This window comes from Podarcis raffonei, chromosome 6 (assembly GCF_027172205.1).
Source record: "Podarcis raffonei isolate rPodRaf1 chromosome 6, rPodRaf1.pri, whole genome shotgun sequence".
NCBI lineage: Eukaryota > Metazoa > Chordata > Lepidosauria > Squamata > Lacertidae > Podarcis > Podarcis raffonei.
In genome coordinates, this window is record NC_070607.1 from 87,323,846 (window position 1) to 87,344,321 (window position 20,476).

The window sequence follows — 20,476 nt, forward strand, 5'->3', positions numbered from 1 at the left end:
AGTTTCAATGAAGACAGATCCCAAAGCCTTGCGCAAAGTAAGTTTATTTGATTTTGTTTTTTCACAGAAAAAGCTGATATTTATTCAATCTGACCGGAGCATGCTTGAGGATACGGGGGCGGGGGAATGATATTTGTAACAATATCATATGACCTTCAGACAATAACACAGATGACTGATACAGTTCAAGGCCAGGTTTGACTTGGAAGAAAACACCTGCAAAGTTCATAAATAAATAAATACACCAATCAGTTTCCAGCCATTCCTGAGAACGTGGCATCTTACAATGGAAGTACAACAAATAAATTCTGTTTCATTACTTATTTTAAGGACATTTGAATGTGACTCATTTCTATGCTTTCAGATCCTAGAAAGTTATGGTCAAAAGCACCAGAGCAGGAGGGAACAAATACATAGTTCAGTATCATTGTACAAATTCAACCAATAAAAGGCTGGTTTAAGTATGCGCACAACTTGCTTTTTAAACTTCCAATTAAATCACACTTGAAGATAAACTGAAGGTATACATACACATTTATTATCAATGTCTTCTGCTGAAGAACTTTCTGTGGAAGAGGTCAGGACGTTTTCTTTTTTAAAAAAATAATATTTATTAATTTTTTCCAATCCAAATTATATATTCCAAATTATACAAATTATCCAATAATCAAACAAATCCCAATGTTATGCCTAATTATAAATTATTTTTCTTATTTAGCTGACTTCCCATACTTTGAGATTGGAGGGAATCCTAATCATCTCATATTTCTACTGCATTTCAAAATATTACAATAATTCCCTTAATACATTCTGATATTAATCCTTCATTATTTTCAACAGCCTCTGCGTTCATTTTGCAAGTAAGTTTAAGTCCAAACAAAATGTTTCTGTGTGGATTCTTTACTCTTCTTCTTTATAGTCCAAATCGGTAGTCCAAGATTCCCCCCTGTAAATTCACATCCTCTCTTCACAAACTGGTGTTTCTGCCGAATCAGTCCAGGAGCCTTCCACTGCAGGTAGCTGCCATATTGACAAACAGTCCAGATAAAACCAAATCATGGCGTCTGCCCAATGTTGTTCCTTAACCAGCTGCTATTCAAACATTAGCTTTTCCCGGGGAGGGTGGTTACCAAGTAAACTGGAAGTACAAGTATTGAAAAGTAAAATATTAGAGGTTTTCCCCACCCCCACCCCATAGCAATATAAATTGATTCAGCTAGCTGGTCAGTCTACTTTCGGTTTCACTCCTGGAAGGACGTTTTCAACTGCCTCGCCATAACCTTATTCTGCTTTCCAGATCCCCATGTGTGTTCTGATGCATAACACAGAGATTTCATGTGCATGAGTCCTCCCCAATCCAGAGGAGGGTGGTGCTTTGCAGGCATGAAATGATGCCTCTACAGCCCTGGTCTTCCACTGAAGCAAATGCAGTAGCCCTTGAGGACCAGAGAGCTCCATGTGTCCACCAATCTCCCGAGACCATGGTTTAACTATACTGTGGCCATTTTAAATGTGACGTAACACATGGTTCTGAATCAGTACTTCCCTGAATTGGATTTATCATGCTCCTATCCCCTTAAAACCTGGGAAAAAAAGCCTGGCCATCTGTTGGAAGCACTGTAGGCATTCAACTCTGGCCTTTCCAAAACAGCTGTAGAGCAAAGTATTGCCTTTGGTAAGCTTTACCTGTTTTAAGGAGATTAAACAATATTTTGGGTGCTTTGGGGTATACCAAGTTAAGACAGGGCTAGAAATACGAGTCAATTAATGCGTTCAGGACCAAACTAAGCAGTTTCCAAAAATCTTAGTGACGCCTCCATTACTAGTTCTGCATAACCTGTAGCAGAACTTACGCATGTCACACTGTGCCGCCTTCCTCCTCTCCTATTCCATGCCTTCAGCTGTCAATGGCACTTGGCAATGGAATGTAGAACATCATGACATCACAATTTGAGTTAAGTTCTACTAGATATTATGGAGGGAGAGAACCTGATGCATGATGATCATTTGTAGCAGTAGCTGAATGCTTACTATGAAGTCTTGCTCAGACCTGAAGATGTGATCATACAGTCTTTGTGCCACATTGGAAGTACAGGTCAAGCTCCTGCCCACAGATTTGGTGCATGGTGGGAGAAGGTAGGAGTTATCTTGTACAAGCAGAAATCCTTTCACAGACTAAGCAGGTTAGTTTTATACAACCCAGAGGATCAAAGGATTGGGCTTCTCTTGTGACTGTAATGCTTTTGTGCATGAAGCTGCTGCTGCTATGTCAAACATCAGCTATGCTGATCCTTATTCAAATTATGTGCAAAATCATCAGGATCTTTCACTTCCAAGTATACATTCAGCTTTGCTGAAAGGACCCTTAGAATCCCAACATTGGATCCCATCCCAGATTGGAAAATGGTCAGCCATCACCGAGGCTGAGAAAAATTATGGAGCTCAGAGATGTTTTGACTTTGCATAGATAAAGCTTGCTGGCTCAGTTTTAAGCCGACAAAGACGTTGGAAGGTAAACACTGCCACAAACACAATGGCAGGAACTGCAAACTAGCTGCTAAACACGGCAAAAGGCTTGATCGGGTTCTCGTTTGCTTGTTCCAGGATTACGCAGGAGCAAATCCTTCAAAGACAAATGAAATAAATAATTTGTGTTTTCTTAAAACTTTCTGCATTCGAAAATAACCAACCTTTTGACTGAAGACCAACAGAAAAGCCTTTGCTGTAGTGAAAATACTTTCTGCTGGTATAAGATCAAAGACGATGAACTCTTGGAATGTGCGGCTTGAGCAATCTAGCCATGAATATTCCTATGAGGAAGTCAGACTTCCTCCACAAACTACTAAGAGTAAATCAGTGTCAACTTCACAATAAAGCTCTAGTGCATATGGCAACACATGCTTTTGTCATTAGAAGGCCCTGCTATCCACCTTGCTGTGTATTCCTAGTCCAGGGAAATTCCACCCCAGCATCTTTGGGATACTTGGCTAGTGTGTTCCAGATTCACTATCTGGCTTATGATCTACCCTTACCATGTAAACTCTTATCCTGTTTGAACAGGGTCTATTTAGCTAGGTCTCCCACAGACCTGTCTGTATTCCTTTCATTCAGGCTCCCTCAAGTCTGATCAGCTGACAAATCTTCAATGGTGCCTTCTCTTCACCCTGCCATGCAACTTCCCCCATGGCTCTATCGTAGGAACATATGAAGATGCCTCATCTAGAGTTGGGTCATTGGTCCATCTAGCTCAGTATTGTCTACTCTGACTGGCAGTGGCAATAGTCTCCCAGCCCTACCTGAAGATGCTGTGGATTGAACGAGGGACCTTTTGCATGCAAAGTAGATGCTCTACCACTCAGCTGTGGCCTGACAGTCATGGTACATATTCATCACCCCAAGGTTTTTCTCATACGACTGTCCCCAAAATGATGCATTCTCATTCTATTTGAAGCTTCCCTGATTAAAGCAAATAAATCTCTGTTTCTCCAATTAAGCAAGTCTGCAGTATCATTTTAAACAGGGGAGAAATTCCAGAGAGTTTTCTGCATGTATTGGTGCTTATAAATGCATCCCTGTGTGGCAAAATAGAGGTGCAATTATGGCAATGGCAAGCTTATTTGGAAACAAACATTTGTTGTTTTTAACATCTGATGTTTTACTACAGTTTTATAATTGGTTGGAAGCCGCCCAGAGTGGCTGGGGCAGCCCAGTCGGATGGGCAGCATAAGAATAATAAATTGCTGTTGTTGTCTCCTTAGGAGCATATCGCTATTTCACCGCATGACAGCACACTTTGAAGTAACCTTGGGAAAACACCACGGTCCTCCCACCTCACAACAGCATTTTCTTGTAAAAAAACAAACTGAGAAAACTTAGCTCAACAGGAAGGAAAAGGGTTATTGCCTGGCTACTTCAGAACCAGATATTTCAAATCAGTGTAGGAACAAGATCGGGTGGACTTTGAGCAGGTTTTTATGGGTGTACCCTGAAAAGCAAGACCCTTTCCCCACTGGCCCCTGCAGTGGGAGTCACCACGAGAGATGGAGCACTTAGCTTCCTGGATTGTGTTGACTGGGGAGGGGTGAACCAGACCTCTGACACCAAGTCCAATCACAATGCATAGCAAGGGAATCAGGGAGGAGCATATTTCTTCCTTCTCCACAGCACCTGAACTGCTATTCCAGCTCTTTGCCACACAGAAAGGATTGCCAAGCCCCACAGCAACAAGAACAGCAAACTCTGCTACTGCAGCGTTATTTAAATTTACATGGTGTTTGCTTCGTGCCATTTGCCTTTAGCTTCTTATCCGCTGAAACTTTTTTGGCAGGAACGTAATTACCAGCATTCCCATTCTTTTTGGGATTTGGGCAGGCGTGGGCTGGCAGCCCCTTGAGAGGGACAGCTGAACCGTGGAAGGAAGAGGGTTGCTTGGGTGGCCGGAGGTTGCCAGCTCCCTGGATCATAGAGCTACTCTCAGGAGGATGCTTACTGACCAACGGCTGCTTGGCAGTAGGCCGTTTTTTGGCTTCGCCTCGTGCTTCACAAGGCCGCCTGGGGCGAGCTGAGAAGCCACACGTCGCTTCAGCCGTTCTCAACTGACCTTCATGGGGAACCTGGCTGGGTCCTTCGCCACGCAACTCTCTTCTGTGACCCTGCTGGCCGGCGAGGACTCTTGGAAAACCTTCGTGGACAGTCAGTTGTTTCTGTGGAAAAGGACTGTGCAACGGTTTGTTTTTGCCAGGGCTTTTTAAGGTCCGGAGGGCACCGGGAGCAGTCTGAGGCCTTGTCTTGGCCGCCTTCCCTTTCTCAGCCTGTATAGTCTGCATCTGCAGCCACTCCAGCTCCAAAAGCCGGTCGACGTACTTCTCAAGCGTCCCCGACGGCTCTGGCCGAGGTTCCGATTTGCATTCCGTGTTGACAAATGCCACCAGCCCTTTCAAGTCCCACGTGTTAAAAGGGGGCGGCAGGAAGTCCGGGTAATAGTAATCAGGCTGCTTGAATTTTGTGTCAAAGAGGTGTTCGAAGCACAGAGGGTCAATCTCCTCCGCTCGCAGGTTGAGCTCCGGCGGGGTGCAAGGCGAAGGGGGAATGGGGATTCTCTCCGAGTCGGAAAGGTCACTAGCGCTGTCCTGATCAGAATCGTCTTTCATAATCCGCATGGATTCGAAGTCAAGGAACATCGCGTCAGCAGAGACGCTTTGATATCCAGGGACGTAGGGGTCTGCTTCAGCTGAATGCCCTCCAGAGTTTCTCTCCAAATTGCCTTTTTGCTTGCAACAAAAACTCTGAGTCAGCCCATCTTCTGCGCCGCTGGAATCACTCCAGGAAGTATTCTTAAACACAGAAGGGATTTTGCTCCAGCCAGCCTCGTAATACTTTCTGACCAAAGGTTCCTTTTTTAACCTTGGTGCTTTGTATGAAGAAGGGCAAACATCTGTTGTTCTAGGCAGGAAAAGAAATAATATTTAGTCTTTTTCGTTTTTTAAAAAGGCAAGTCATTGCCACAAACGTATGATTGCAAACCAAGCACAAAAGGAGAAAAGACAAAATGTACAAAGACATAAAGATGGTGATATGAACGAGCTAGTTATAAAAATATTCTATAAAGCAGAGATAGGGAAGCTGCAAGCCTCCAGATGTTCTTCCCATCACTACCAGCCATCATAGCTAACAATAAGGGATGTTGGTTATGGGTATGATTTGTAGTTCAGCCACCTCTGGAGAGTCACAGGTTCTCCATACCTCTTATCAAGCATCTTAATGGCATTTCATATTGGGTGGTCTTTATTAAAAGGCATTGCAATGCTCTGTAAAAGATTGCTTCTATTTTCCCCCCGGCTGCCACTGTAAACAGTGCTACTGTTTAGACAGCCTATTTACCCACATCGAGGTAGAAAACTGCTTGAATATCTGTAAACCCCGATAGAGCAGTATGAAAACCTGATGTGGGAGCTTTATACAGTAGAAAGCATGAAAAGAAACAGGAGATACTTCCTTTGAATTTTGGACACGTATACCAAAAATGAACACTCTGGTATATCTGCCATCTGAAGAAGCAGGGGAAGCAAAATCTCATAAATGTTTTCATAAAGGCAGGATATTAAAGGCTCACCTTGATAAAGTGATACCACTCCAGGCACTGAGTATTCTGTACTCTTCCTACATCTGATAAGAAATCAGCTGCAAAAATTTTAAATTTACAAGGCAATCCGATACTCAGAAGTAAGCCTCATTAAATTCCCCAGTAAGTGGGTTTAGCATGGAGCCAAAGTGATACCCTTCAGATCATAGAATTGTAGAGTTGGCAGGGACCCTGTGAGTCATCTAGTCCACCCCACTGCAATGCAGAAATCCTGAAGTAGGACTTACTGAAATTCCCTCGTCTGCACAGCTCATATGGTTGAAAAACTGTCCCTTGCCTCAACTGGCCTACTTACCTGTAAAACTGGGATGGGAAACATATAGTCCTCCAGATGTTGGACCACAACTCCCATAATCCATGGCCATTTCTCATGCATTGGCTAGGGCTGAATGGAGTTGAAGTCCATCACAATCTTGGACAGAATGTATTGTCAAACATATTGCTCTGCTTTCCTTTGGACCACATTGCTGAGGCAGAGAGGAAGGTCTTATCTTCTGGGCAGGCCAGGACCTCAATACGCATGTCCCAGGCTTGTGCCCCGGGGAGGTCACCTTGGGGCTGATAACACAGCGGTTTGACTTCACCCCTGCAGACGCACTCCATTGTCTCTCAAGACAGACGGATGACAATGACGACAGCAACAACCTAATGGTATGATCCCAAGCAGGTTGACGCAATAGTAAGTCCCACTGAGTTACATGGAACTTATGCCCAAGGAAGTGTGCATGGACTTGCAGCTTTTTCTGTTTAACTTGCGTGCCGAGACCCCGCAGCCACCCCCTCGTTGGGAAATAACTCACACAGAGATGAGGATATTAGGTTTATGTTATTGGGCAAATTTGGCCACAACTTTATTAAATTAAATTACAGAATGTGAGCGGTATTGGCTTAGGCATTGATTGGACCCGACTATATCTGACTCCTGCCAGGTGTGCAGGAAGTCTGATAAGGGTAAACCACCGGTAGGGGGAGCCCTGTCGATGCAAACCAACTCAAGCGCCCCCTGGTGTTTCCATCGGGGTTGTGTCAAGGCCCTAGCCCCCAACTGGGCTTTGGACAAGATCAACACCCCCGGATTCCTTTAATGGAATACCCTTAAGCATGGAGGGGCAGGTGATGGCCACACCTCACCTCCCCCACTCCAGTACTCTAGCTCGCTCCTCAGTTTAAATGGCCCCGGCCACGCCCACCCGGCCAGCAGATTGGCTGGCCGGGCTCTGACATGGCCGGGATCTTTGTCCCCCGGTGGGGAGGGTGTGACCACGTGGTCCACCGCAACTCTTCCCCACTGGGAAGTGGAGCGGATTTACTCAACTTCTGCTTACTTCTGTTACTTACTTTAACTTAACCTTAAACTTACTTAACTTAAACTTTAACTTCTGTTTAACTTACTCAAGAAAACTGCTTCTAATCTGTTTGGAACACAGCTCCACATCTCAGTGGCGTAGCTAGGCGCTTGGGTTCCCGGGACGTCACATGCTGCCATTTTGGGCAGCGCGGAGCCTGGGCACCAAGTCACTTCCAGGAGAGGTGCATGGCCCGCACTTGCAGGCCCCACGGTAAGTGCCGCCTCCTGGGTGAGTGGCACCCACTATGCTCTCCCCCCGCCCCGCGCTATGCCTCTGCAACATCTTTCTGCTCAGCTGAGTTTAACCAGACTGCAGCATATTAAACAATATTTCTAATGATTAACATCTTTTTATAAACAATATGGCTAATGCATGTTCATTTGGATCTAAAATTAAATGCTGGCAATTATATTAAAGAAGGAAAAGCAGATGTGAAGGAAACCGATGAACACTTCTTATTCGTTCTGGGCAAAGCCCATGCTGAAATCAACGCCATTCAATACGTTTCAGCTAAGCTGCATGTTTGCAATTGTGAACATGTGCGTTGTCTGGATATGTGTTCCAAAAAAACTTCCTGTTTCAGGAGCTTGCCTGGTTAGCATAAACGTTGAATAAGAAGAAAACCTGCACCTGGCAACTTTTTACCATGTGATGAAATAAAATGCATGATTTAAGATAAACAGGAAAAATAAAGGTGGCATGATTGCCTTTTCAAATATGGGTCTAGCCCACAGCTGCTCTGTATTGTAGTCAGGGTGGATAAAAATCAATGGTTTTATTGATTTAAATCAGATTTTAAAAAATTTAAATTGGATTTTTAAAATAAAATGCTTTTGGAGGAAAAATCTTTCTAAATATAGTTTTCTATTTAAGTTACATTATAGTCCAAAGGCTATTCATCAGGAAATAAGGATTTTTTAAAAGTTTTTCATGTGTGCTAAAACTCAGTCTAAGTTTTGTTTTTATTTAAATCGTTTAACCACATCAGTTAACAAACATGGATACATATGCTATAATGTTGCTTTAGTTAAATTGTTTAAATTGTTATTAAGCTAATGATTATTTTTCTCCTTCCAATAAAGTACAGCAGAAAAGTTGACAATAATTTCATAATTACCTGTCTTTGTATTTCTAATAGTATAACCAAATCAGTAATTTTTTATATAACTGTAAAAACTACGCTGAAAATTTATTATTCCCAAAATGAAACCTTCATCTGGATGCAAATATTAAGATTATACCAGCAAGAATTAATCTTTCTCCAAAAAAATGATTTAAATCAAGTCTTACTGACTAGTGATTTAAATCGTGATTTAAATCAATTTGCTCTAAATCAAATCCACCCTGATTGTGGCGCTCTTCCCCAGGCTCAAAGCTTGTATTACACATACAAATGTGATCCGGATTTTCTGTTCTTTGATAACTTCTTCCCCAACCTTCCATGCTTCAGTTCCTCTGTCCTTCCCTGCAAACCAACCCACCAACCCAACGCCACTTACAATTGTTTTTATCTAACACAAGTTCATCCGCACATCAAGGTTCCAGCATTGATCATCCATAAATGGCGAAAGGTGAACAAAAATCACCAGCATATTGCCCAACCAGTCAGTCGTTTGGAACAAACATTCATGTCCTATTCCCAGAACTTTGCAAAACTTGACCATGCCAACAGTTGTGTTTCTACCTACACAGTCTTCATTCGTGCATGCAGTGGGCTTGTATATAACACATATACACTGCCAATAGAACTTTACCTGTTTTGTTGGAGATTTTCAAAAAGTTGGTTTTTTTCTTTGTAGTGAAGAGTTGTCTGCTTGTGTTCTGTTACATGACAGGAAGTCTAAAAAAAATCAAGTAATGTATAGTTATAACTGAAGTTGGAAAAATACAGAAAATGTCTGCCAAAAAAAAAAAAGATTGCTGCCATGAAGCATAAGAAACTTTACCTTTTCAGTAGCAGCTGAAATATTTTTGCCAAGTCTGCTGGGAGAAGGTCTTATATGTGGTGGCGATTTCTTGATTTCCTTGGCACTTGGATGGCTCTTTCCTCCACTGGAACTATTAATGATTAAAAAGAGGACTATTTTCAAAGGGGTTTATTTTTTTTTAAAAAAACAGAATATTTTTTTCTGTTTGCAGACATTTCTAACCCATTACAGAAATCTCTTCTAATTCTCCTGCAGTTGTTATTCCTGTGTCATTACTCCTATGAAATTTTAAATGTGCCATTTCCATTAGCTGAAATCCATTACTGCATCTGTTTTACTTAAGTGTGTGTTTGGGGCATGGACATTTATAGGACCTTACCCATAGAAGAATGGCAAAGACTTCTAAACTTGTGATTTCTAACAGCAAATTTTAAAGAATGAAATACTTTTTTAGATTAGAAGGAAAGATAACTATTGTTACATTTTAGACAGCTAGAATTTAGGCTTACCATCAATTTTTTTTAAAAAATGAATCACCTGTATCACGTTGTATCTAATAAATAATAATAATAATAAATTTTATTTATATCCCGCCCTCCCCAGCCGAAGCCGGGCTCAGGGCGGCTAACAACAATCAAATAATCAAACAATCAAACAATCCAACATTCTAAAAACATTTCATTATAAAAATTAATTAAAATCAAATTAATGGCAACCGTTAAGCAAAATTCTGTGCAGGTTGCCAGAGGAGGGAGTCAGGCTGCGCCCTGACCAAAGGCCTGGTGGAACAGCTCTGTCTTGCAGGCCCTGCGGAAAGATGTCAGGTCCCGCAGGGCCCTAGTCTCTTGTGACAGAGCGTTCCACCAGATTGGAGCCGCAGCCGAGAAAGCCCTGGCTCTAGTTGAGGCCAGCCTAACCTCTCTGTGGCCTGGGACCTTCAGGATGTTTTTATTTGCAGACCGTAGGTTCCTCTGTGGGGCATACCAGGAGAGGCGGTCCCGTAGGTACGAGGGTCCTAGACAGTATAGGGTATGATCATCATCTGGTATGATTTATAAAGTTCCTGGGCCCATACTCTCAGATGCTACCTATGCCTTTAACTAAAGATGTGGTCCACTTCAGATGTTGTTAAACTACAACTCCCATAATCTCTGACCACAGGTTATCCCCACTGGGCCTGATGGGAGTTGGAATTCAAGAAAATCTGAAGGGCCACAGCTTCCCCATCCCTGATTTAACTTCTCCAAGGCACCAAATGAGGACCCAAATGAGGACTGTCAAGAGCAGGCTTCCTTAACCTCGGCCCTCCAGATGTTTTGAGACTACAATTTCCACCATCCCTGACCACTGGTCCCGCTAGCTAGGGATCATGTGAATTGTAGGCCAAAAACATCTGGAGGACCGAGGTTGAGGAAGCCTGGTCAAGAGTTACCCTTCTACCACTTTCCCACAGCTCTTAGCCATTCCTCCACTGCCTGGGTCTAAAAGGAGCGTCTGATTCTGTCTCGCTGGCTTGGAACATTGAAAATACAGGTGCCATCTCTGGGTTAGGACCTCAGAAGTCTCAGGAAGCACCTGAATGGTCTGTGGTTCATCTCTCTGGTTTCTGCATTCTGGTTAGGAACTGTGTTGCCTCCTGCTCCTATTTCCTCAGCTCTCTCTGTGCTGCAACCTTGCCAGCCATTCTGGGAGCCTGCTAATGTTTAGGCAAGAAACCAAGCAAATGGAGGGCAATCATCCATATTTCTGATAACCAGATGGGCTTCCTTGATCCAGCAACTACTCACAGGCCTCTCTCTGGCTTGTGACAACGTGCCACCCCCATACGCGGTCTCTGGCAACTGCTGTAAATCTAAGGACACCCTATCCTTTTTGCTTCTCTTGACTCACTGGACTAGGTTGCCAGCATATAAATGTGGGGGGAAAGGTGGTGGTGTTTAGACAGCCAGTGGAAATACAGATCCCTTAATGTGTTCCCAGGTGTTAAGTACCGTACTTCTTCCACCATTCGATGCTGCCTGTGTTAAGAGACAAGGAAGAGATTTTACAGGAGATGTTTATGATGATATCTCCTGCCAACCTAGCAGTTCGAAAGCACGCCAGTGCAAGTAGATAAACAGGTACTGCTCCAGCAGGAAGGTAAACGGCGTTTCCGTGCGCTGCTCTGGTTCTCCAGAAGCAGCTTAGTCATGCTGGCCACATGACCCGGAAGCTGTACGCCGGCTCCCTCGGCCAATAAAGCGAGATGAGCGCCGCAACCCCAGAGTCGGCCATGACTGGACCTAATGGTCAGGGGTCCCTTTACCATTTTTTATGATGATATAGAGTTGGAAGGGACCCTGAGGATCATCCTGCAATGCAGGGATATATGCAATTATCCCTTATGGGGCTCGAACCTGCAACCTTGGCATTATCAGCATTTTAACCAACTAATCTAATCCACGAGGAAGCAAATGCTGGTGTTCCAATAACACTAGCTACCAAGGCAGTGAATAACTATCATGTGCCATACACTTCGCTATCTCTTGTGGGATGTGAGGATATTTTTACAACAGTCAGAAATAGGTGCTCCGCGTTCCCATCACCAAAACAAAACAAAAACCTGAGTAAACGATATATCTGCTAATTACAATTTGCATGAACTGGGGCAGGGCCTTGATTCTGAAGCGCCTGCACCTGTGCCGGATCCTCAGGAGCAGGCACCAGGTGAATCCACTCTGGCTCCGGAGGTGGTTGAGGACACAGTGCCTACAGGTGCGCCTCTCCCAGCCCTGTCAGGGGAAGGTGAGTCTCCCCCTGGGTCCAGCAGCCCTCCAGCCTCTCCTGAACTGCAGAGGCTCAGGGCAGAGATAATATAAATAATAAATTATTATTATTATTATTATTATTATTATTATTATTATTTATACCCCGCCCATCTGGCTGGGCCTCCCCAGCCACTCTGGGCGGCTTCCATAAAAACCAAAAATACAGTAAAATATCACACGTTAAAAACTTCCCTGAACAGGGCTGCCTTAAGATGTCTTCTGAATGTCAGGTAGTTGTTTATCGCTTTGACATCTGCTGGAAGGGCGTTCCACAGGGCGGGCACCACTACCGAGAAGGCCCTCTGCCTGGTTCCCTGTAGCTTTGCTTCTCGCAATGAGGGAACCGCCAGAAGGCCCTCAGCGCAGGACCTCAGCGTCCGGGCAGAATGATGGAGGTGGAGACGCTCCTTCAGGTATACTGGACCGAGGTGGAGGGAACTGGTTTCTCCCAGGAGGAGTGCTCGCCTTAAGGCCAGGAGAGGCCTCAGAGAAGATAAAGGCCAGTCAGCCCGGTCCCAGGTTGCGGGAGCAACGTCGTTGTTCGGCCATCACCCAGTCTTGTTCCTCCAGAGTTCCTGTCCTTGCCCGGCTCCTTGCTTTGGACCCCACTTCGCCCATGGAGGACTGTCTGCCGACCCTCGACTCAGGTCCTGGACCTCGCCCCACGGTAACCTCCCCCCCGGGACCACCACAGACTATCTGCGAAGTTAAGTGCAGTATACTTAACATGAAGTATACTCCATGCAGTTAAGTATACTCCATGTTCACATGCAGTATACTGAGGGACAATCAGTCCTGGAGGGCTGTTCCCTTCAGATCCTTGTAGACTTCCTGGAGGCATCAACTCAGCCACTGTTGGACTGGATTAGACCCTTGGTCTGATCCAGCACAGCTGCTCTTCCCTACTTTACTAGCCCTTTTGAGTCTTGAACCCTATATTGCAGTTTGCTACTTGAAATAAATGTCGGCTCGCGGTTCTCATGCAGTTTGTGGTCGCAGGCTGAATTTAGAGCAGCTACGCACACAGAAAATGGCAGCAAGATTTAGGTCAGTATATATACCCTCCCCCACTCCTACACTTTGAAAAGCAGCCATGGAACAAAAATCGTCACACCAACAAAAGTTCACAACGCTGGTGGATTGAAAACAACCTGGGGTGAAACAGAACCAGTGGGCACCTGCGTATTTGAAAGCTAACAAGGTGTGATAGTGCCTTACCTGATTTATAAACCAGGGGGTTCACCCACCCCCTCAAAAAACACATTCACACACAATCCGGTATGTATCTACTCAGAAGTAAGCCCCATTGTACTACATGAAACTTACTCCCAGGTATATTCGACTGCAGACTTAGCTATCTATATCCCTGTTCCAAAACAATCACGGTACCTAAACAACAACATACGCACGTTCAAGTGCGATGTCAGAATGATATCACATTTATTCTGAACTATAAGCACATAATGCAGTGTATGTCTTATGTATCGATCAGTTCATCTTGATACCGGTTTATATCCATGACATATTTTACATAAAGAAAAGGGGCCATATTTGAGCTTTGGTATTGGTTTGCGACACAAGGAAAGCAAACTTGTAACAGCTATTTGCATAGATGTGGAACAGTAAATTTAAAAACGTTGTGGGGGGGGGGGGAGATGCATTCTAGCCTAGCTCTTTCCCTGAACTTCATCAACCAGCCGCCCATCTGCATGCATCGTTTCATTAAAAAGCGACGCGTTTGCATGCGCAGATCCGACTGCTTCCAGAACGAGAAAAGGGGGGGAGAGATCCTTACGTTACCATTCCTTTTCCTTCGAGGATCTCATGGACCGGAGCTTCGTTTTGCAGGCTCCCTGCGCGCAGCGGAAAGGGATACTCTGGGATGCCCGGTCCCATTATAGGCGAATGGCTGCTTTGGGGTTGTCGTTGCGGTTGCTTTTACATCGGCTGATGCGCGATCCTACACCTTGCAGAGCCTCTCTCCAGCATCCTTTGGTGCGCCCAAGGCAGAGCAAGGAAGCGAAGGGACGCGGGGTCTCTCTCTCCACTTCGCAGCCTCCGGTTGCTGCAGTAAACAAACCCCATGCATTCCTCCCAGGCGCTTTCTCCGTCTGCCTCTCCACGTGACTTCCCTTATCATATCAGTGAGATTTAATCAGCCTTCTCTCCCCGGTGGTGTCAGAATCCACGGCGCGCGCGCGCGCACACATCAACCCGGACTTGGCACAAGAGGCAGCTGCATTATTTATCTAGCCGCGTCTGCAGATCCTTGCAAAGCCGTCCACCGCCGGGATATGGAAGCAAAGCATCCCCCCCCCCAAAAAAAACCCCCAGTGCTGGTTAGGTGGGCCATTGAAGTCGCAAGGCATTGTGGTCTCCCGGAGGGACTTCCCTGTGCGGAGGGAAGAGACCATCAATGACTGGAGGGATGCAAAAATCCTATCTTTGATTTATTATTATGTTGCGATCGTCCGGGTGCAGATGAGGTGGGAAAGGGTCTGAGACCTGGAGAGCCCCATCCCAAGGGAAGCGGGGAGAAAATGGCTTTGGAAAGGCAAATAATTATTATTATTATTATTATTATTATTATTATTATTATTAATAATTTATCATTTATACCCCGCCCATCTGGCTGGACTTCCCCAGCCACTCTGGGCGGCTTCCAACAAAATATTAAAATACAGTAATCCATCAAACATTAAAAGCTTCCCTAAACAAGGCTGCCTTCAGATGTCTCTCTCATTATTATTATTATTATTAATGTATTAAATTTGTATACCACCCTATACCCGCAGGTCTCTGAAAGCGTGATGGCATCAAGGCTTGTGAGCCAAAATAAAACCACTTCCTTCTCATCCTGGAGCCTACCTGTAAATTGTTGGTAAAGCTTCAGGAGTAGGAGTTGGGTGGGTGTGTCAGTGTTGCAGGAACAGGAACGCCCCCCCCAGGGGTGAAGATACACCCGCCCCCATGTGAACAGCAGTGTGCCAACAGAGAAACAGCACCACTGCATTTTAAGGTACTAATGTGAACATACCCTAAGAGTTATGGAGAGCTCAAAACCTTTCAGGCTCTTTTGAGACCTTTTAGGTAAAGGTAAAGGTAAAGGGACCCCTGACCATTAGGTCCAGTCGTGGCCGACTCTGGGGTTGCGGCGCTCATTTCGCTTTACTGGCCGAGGGAGCCGGTGTACAGCTTCCGGGTCATGTGGCCAGCATGACTAAGCCGCTTCTGGCGAACCAGAGCAGTGCACGGAAACGCCGTTTACCTTCCTGCCGAAGCGGTACCTATTTATATACTTGCACTTTGACGTGCTTTCGAACTGCTATGTTGGAAGGAGCTGGGACCGAGCAACGGGAGCACACCCCGTCGCAGGGATTCAAACCGCCGACCTTCTGATGCATTGCTCCAGTCCAAATTCTGTAATTGTTCATTTCATTTTTATGCTTCCTTTCTCCTCCACGGGCAGGGTGTCCATTCCTCTGAGTGAAGGACAACCTTCCTTGGAGGTTTCTAAGCAGAGGTTGGGTGGCCATCTGTCATGGATGCATTATCTGAGATTCCTGCATTGCAGGGTGGTTGGACTGGATTCGACCCTTGGGGTCCTCTCCGACTACAGGACGTAGTCCCAAGTCTGGTTTAAAGATGGGCCTTTTAGCAATGGGCAGGAACAGCCTTGAATATACCCACCCACACTTAGCATCTGGTCGGCTGACTGTAATGTTAGTTCCACCCTCCCCAGTCATTTTCTCGTGGGGGAAACACAACTATTCCACTCGCTACCTTACTGAAAGATTAAGAAAGAACATATTTTGTTTTGGAAAAACTTGCCCCATGCCAAAGTGCCAGGCGACTCTTAACCATTACCGTATTTTTCGCACGATAGGACGCACCGGTCCATAGGACGCACCTAGATTTGGGGGGGGAAATAAAGGGGAAAAAATTTATTCCCCCCCGCCAGAGCCATGCCGAAGCTGCGCGCAGCTTTGGCATCGCTCTGGGAGCTTGCGGGGCTGGGGGAGGAGGAAGCCCTCCGCCAGCCTCCAAACCATGTCGGGAGACAGCGGGATGGCGCGCTGCGCCTCTCCCACTGTCCCCCGAGTTTGCGGGGCTGGCGACGGGGAGGAGCAGGCTTCTCCCCGTCGCCAGCCTTCTAGCCAAGTCGGGGGACAGCAGGAAGGGCGCGCTGCGCCTCTCCCGATATCTCCCGAGTTTGCGGGGCTTGCGACGGGGAGGAGCAGGCTTCTCCCCCCCGCCAGCCTTCTAGCCAAGTCGGGGGACAGCGGGAAGGGCGCGCTGCGCCTCTCCCGCTGTCCCCCGAGTTTGCGGGGCTGGCGACGGGGAGGAGCCGGCTTCTCCCCCCCGCCAGCCTTCTAGTCAAGTCGGGGGAGAGCGGGAAGGGCGCGCTGCGCCTCTCCCGCTGTCCCCTGAGTTTGCGGGGCTGGCGACGGGGAGGAGCAGGCTTCTCCCCCCCCCCGCCAGCCTTCTAGCCAAGTCGGGGGACAGCGGGATGGCGGCGTTCCGCCTCCCCACTGTCCCCCGAGCTTGTGGGGCTGGTGGTGGGGCTCTCCTGAAGCCTGGAGAGCTAGAGGGGTCGGTGGGCACCGACCCCTCTCGCTCTCCAGGCTTCAGCGAAAGCCTGCATTCGCACCATAGGACGCACACACATTTCCCCTTCATTTTTGGAGGGGGAAAAGTGCGTCCTATAGTGCGAAAAATACGGTATTTGGGGTATGTTAGGCCAAATAAAACCAAGGTGGTTAAAAGGCTTTTTAGTAGAGGGAAAAATAAAGATACCCACTTGGTGGCAGCAGCGAACCTAAACAAGAAGGGGCGGGTTGGTTTTCTTATTAGGAACCGAGCGATTGCTTTTAAGAAACAAAATAATAATAATAATAATAATAATAATAATAATAGCCACTGATGCTACAATGTCAAAGGTAAACGAGGGAGAATAGGCAACACAAGTAGGAGGTTAGCTGACCGACGGTGCATTCCGAAGGATGTTTCCTGGTAAATAAGTCCGTTGAGCTAAATAGGGCACAATCCCAGGCAAGGGATTCCGATGATGGGGCACGTGCAGCCCTGTGGTTGCCCTTCGACTCCAATTCCCATCAGCCACGGCAAGCGGCCAGGGATGATGGGGGTTGTAGTGCAAGCACCTACTCAAAGCACAAGGCGGAGGTGGCGGCGATGGAGTTTCCCTTTCAGTTTTCTTGGCATTCGCGCCCCAGCAGAGAGACATGCACGGCCACCTCCATAGGACCCTGGTCTCCGCATTTCGTTGCCACTGGCTCTACCCAAGACTTCCACGTTCTCATGCGTGAGAAAGGAGGGATTACTCTCGGGCGTGCTTGCTGGGAGTGGTAGTCCAAAACGCCTTGCTTCCGTGCATCCTGATCTCACGACCCCAGGCTCGTGTTCCGTTTGCCAGCCAGTGCAATTTTTATTTTGCAAAATGTACCTCTCCAGCTATTTCCCCTCCTTTGCTCCACCTTGTTTTTCCCCTTTACGCTTCCTCTCTGTGCGGTGCATGCTTCACCCCACTATTCCCCGGGCTGCTTTTGCTTTCTTGCATTTTTGACTCCCATTCCCTTCCCGCCTCCCAGGGAGTAAGGGCAGGAGGAAGGGCACCGTCGGCTTCCCTCGCTGCTCGCGCGCAGCCGCGGGCCGATTCCCTGCGCGCACGCGGAGCCGCGGGGCGGGCGCCCGGACAAGCGGCGTGGCCGCGGCAGCTGCCAATTGCAATGTCCGGGCGGGCCCTGGCGTCACAGAGGGCGTGCTCCCGCTTCCCTCCGGTTGCAAAGCGTCCACATCTCTCTCTTTCCCCCTTTTTTACGTCGGAATCAGCTGGGCGGCCGCAGAGAGCGACTAGATCCGCTAGCAACTGCCTGCGTCGCTTGGAGAGCAGCTCGCTGGCCGTGCGCGCCTGCCTGGTACGGAGCAAAAACCTGCCGACCCCGGTGCAATCCACGCCAGGGGCGCGCGGGGCCGGGGACAGCCAGCGCGCAATTGGATGTGGGGTCCAGAGTCGCCAAACGCGGACTCCGCCTCCAGCCGGAGCCCCTATCCATCTTCCAGCAGCAACGCCATCCCAGCCGACAGCCTCCAGGCTCCCATCGCTGGAGGAGGCGGCCTGCAGACTCCCTCCAGCTTGTCCGACAGCCTCGACTCCCTCTCTGCGAAGCCCAACAGCCTCCAAGCCCCTTCCAGCCCAGGGAGCGCTCTGGGTTCCTCCAGTATCCAGAGTGACAGCCTCGATTCCCTCTCCGGCTACCCAGACAGTTTGGCATCTTTCAGCTTCCTGCAAGACAGCCTCAACCAGGGTGACAGCCTCGACTCTCTCAACCTCTACCGCAGCAGCCTCCGGCCTGTCTTCAGCCTCTGTGACAGCCTTGACACGTCCAGCGTCCAGAGAGACAGCCTCCAGTCGGTGACCAGCGTTTGCGACAGCACCCAGGCCTCCAGCATCCAGTGCGACAGCCTCGACTCGCCCTGCAGCCTGTGCGATAGCCTTGAGACGCCTGTCACTCAGCATCATTGCCCAGGGTCCTTCAGCGTCTGAAGGCTAAAAGGCTGGGCCACTAAGTGCCACCTCCCCAGAAGCCGCTAATTGCTCCTTAAAAAGCAACCACTGGGCCTTGCCGATCAGTGTGTCTCTCTGCCTGGAGCCTTCTCCATGTCTCGGCAGAAGCTGTCGGCAGGAGGGTCACTGCCTGCTCAAGCCGCCCGGCCGCCCGAGCACGTGGTGCCAAGGGCCCCTCGGAGAACTCCCAGCTACCTCTCTGACCTCTACCAGAACATGTTGCGAGAAGAAGAGGCCCGGAACACGGAGAGAAGGCGGTATCAGCATGGAGGCAGCAGCACCAGTCTCCCGAGTGTCTCCATCTCCGAGGAGATGCAGCAGAAGCATCCTCAGAGCGCTGCGGTGGCAAGCTGCGACCCGCACCTTAGGCCCATCATGCGCCGGCGGGCCAGGTCCTTGCCCAGCTCTCCGGAGAGGAGGAGAAGTATGATGGCTCCGTGCCGCGTCCCGGGGTGCAGCACCCGCCGGAACAAAGTCCGCTTTGCCGACGCTCTGGGCCTGGATCTGGCCGAGGTGAAAGTGTTCCAGGTGGGGGAAGATCCCTCCATCCCTCTGCACGTTCTCTCCAGGCTGTCCATCAATTCTGACCTTTGCTGCAGCAGGCTGGACCTGGAGTTCACCATGCAGTGCCTGGTGCCTGACTTCCAGCAGCCTGCGGATTGCGAGGACTTCCACAGCCGCCTGCAGCGGCAGCTGGTGTGCCTCGAGCGAGTGACCAGCTCAGATCTGGGTCTGAACGGCACCGTCCAAGTGGTCAACCTGGCCTTTGAGAAGCAGGTGGCTGTGAGATACACCTTCAACCGTTGGAGGGGTCAGCACGAAGTCATTGCCCAGTGGCACAGCAGCGTTCCTGGGAAGGAGGGGCAGGCCCAGGCGGATGTCTTCACTTTCTTCCTCCCCGTGGCGCCGTTCCTCCTCCAGCTGAGCTCAGTGGTTGAGTTTGCAGTGCTGTACCGAGTCAACGGGCAGGAGTACTGGGATAACAACCGAGGGAAGAACTTCGCCCTCACCTGTCGGAGTCACGAACTCAAGATGCCCAGGGAATGCGAAGAGAGCTGGATTCACTTCATCTAAGCAAAGCGAGGAGATGGAAAGAGCTATTTGCAGTTCTCCGGCCCTGTCCTCCTTTGGCATTTCTCTCCTTCCAGAGGCACCAAAGAAACCCTTCGGAACGGCACAGATCCTTCGAAATAAAAGAGTAACGAGTGATCGGCACAAAAGCTATTTATAGAAGAGAGTTAAAAGGATAAAGGGCTATAGCCTACACTGAGTTGCAACCAAATGCATAAATCACGGCAGAAAAGACACTTGTCAGGGAGAGCCAAGCCAATTTCTTTTATTGCTTTGAATCAACTCTTGCAGCAGACTACAAAATATATATTTCAATCATACAAATTATTTTTTCCACTTTTTGACACTGGCTATCATATTGCACTTCAGTCAATGCACTTTTGCACTTTTTTGTTTTGTAAGTATCGCTCTTGATGCTTTACAGCAGAAAAATGTCTGCACTGGTCCCAAGACTCTGCAGGGTCTTGGCTGCAAAAGGGATGTTAATAAATACAACTGATGTTTAAATAGAAATATATTTTTACATTGTATTTTATAACGCACACCTGACAGTGTCTCTATGTTAGGCATTTTGAGTTCCTAAAAAGGATTAC

General features: G+C 47.7%; 2 protein-coding genes and 1 long non-coding RNA gene across 4 annotated transcripts; 2 read left to right on the forward strand and 1 right to left on the reverse strand.

The window, feature by feature from the left end:
• Window positions 1–3,280: 3,280 nt before the first annotated feature.
• Window positions 3,281–14,772, reverse strand: FAM217B (family with sequence similarity 217 member B). Of its 2 annotated transcripts, none has more exons than XM_053394407.1 (4): window positions 14,027–14,772; window positions 9,438–9,549; window positions 9,246–9,331; window positions 3,281–5,442 (listed from the first exon to the last, which is right to left on the reverse strand). In XM_053394407.1, the coding sequence occupies exons 1-4, from the start codon at window positions 14,050–14,052 to the stop codon at window positions 4,254–4,256; spliced, it is 1,413 nt and encodes a 470-aa protein (XP_053250382.1). In that variant the 5' UTR covers window positions 14,053–14,772; the 3' UTR covers window positions 3,281–4,253. The 2 variants fall into 2 exon arrangements, with proteins under 2 accessions (XP_053250382.1, XP_053250381.1); XM_053394406.1 differs by having other exon boundaries at window positions 14,022–14,772.
• LOC128416526 (uncharacterized) lies at window positions 10,052–10,405 on the forward strand. Its single transcript, XR_008331231.1, has 2 exons — window positions 10,052–10,243; window positions 10,276–10,405. It is a non-coding gene; the product is annotated as an uncharacterized LOC128416526 (long non-coding RNA).
• Window positions 14,773–18,859: 4,087 nt separating the features above from the next.
• PPP1R3D (protein phosphatase 1 regulatory subunit 3D) lies at window positions 18,860–20,176 on the forward strand. Its single transcript, XM_053394408.1, has one exon. The coding sequence runs from the start codon at window positions 18,906–18,908 to the stop codon at window positions 19,884–19,886; it is 981 nt and encodes a 326-aa protein (XP_053250383.1). The 5' UTR covers window positions 18,860–18,905; the 3' UTR covers window positions 19,887–20,176.
• Window positions 20,177–20,476: the final 300 nt, after the last annotated feature.

Excerpts from the sequence above, each read along its gene's own strand:
- PPP1R3D (XM_053394408.1), top strand. The coding sequence starts at position 18,906 with ATGTCTCGGCAGAAGCTGTCGGCAGGAGGGTCACTGCCTGCTCAAGCC.
- FAM217B (XM_053394406.1), bottom strand. The coding sequence starts at position 14,122 with ATGGGACCGGGCATCCCAGAGTATCCCTTTCCGCTGCGCGCAGGGAGC. Across the intron at positions 9,332-9,437 it reads TTTCAGCTGCTACTGAAAAG|ACTTCCTGTCATGTAACAGA; the intron begins GTAAAGTTTCTT and ends GATTTTTTTTAG. Across the intron at positions 5,443-9,245 it reads GAAAATCTCCAACAAAACAG|AACAACAGATGTTTGCCCTT; the intron begins GTAAAGTTCTAT and ends TTTCCTGCCTAG.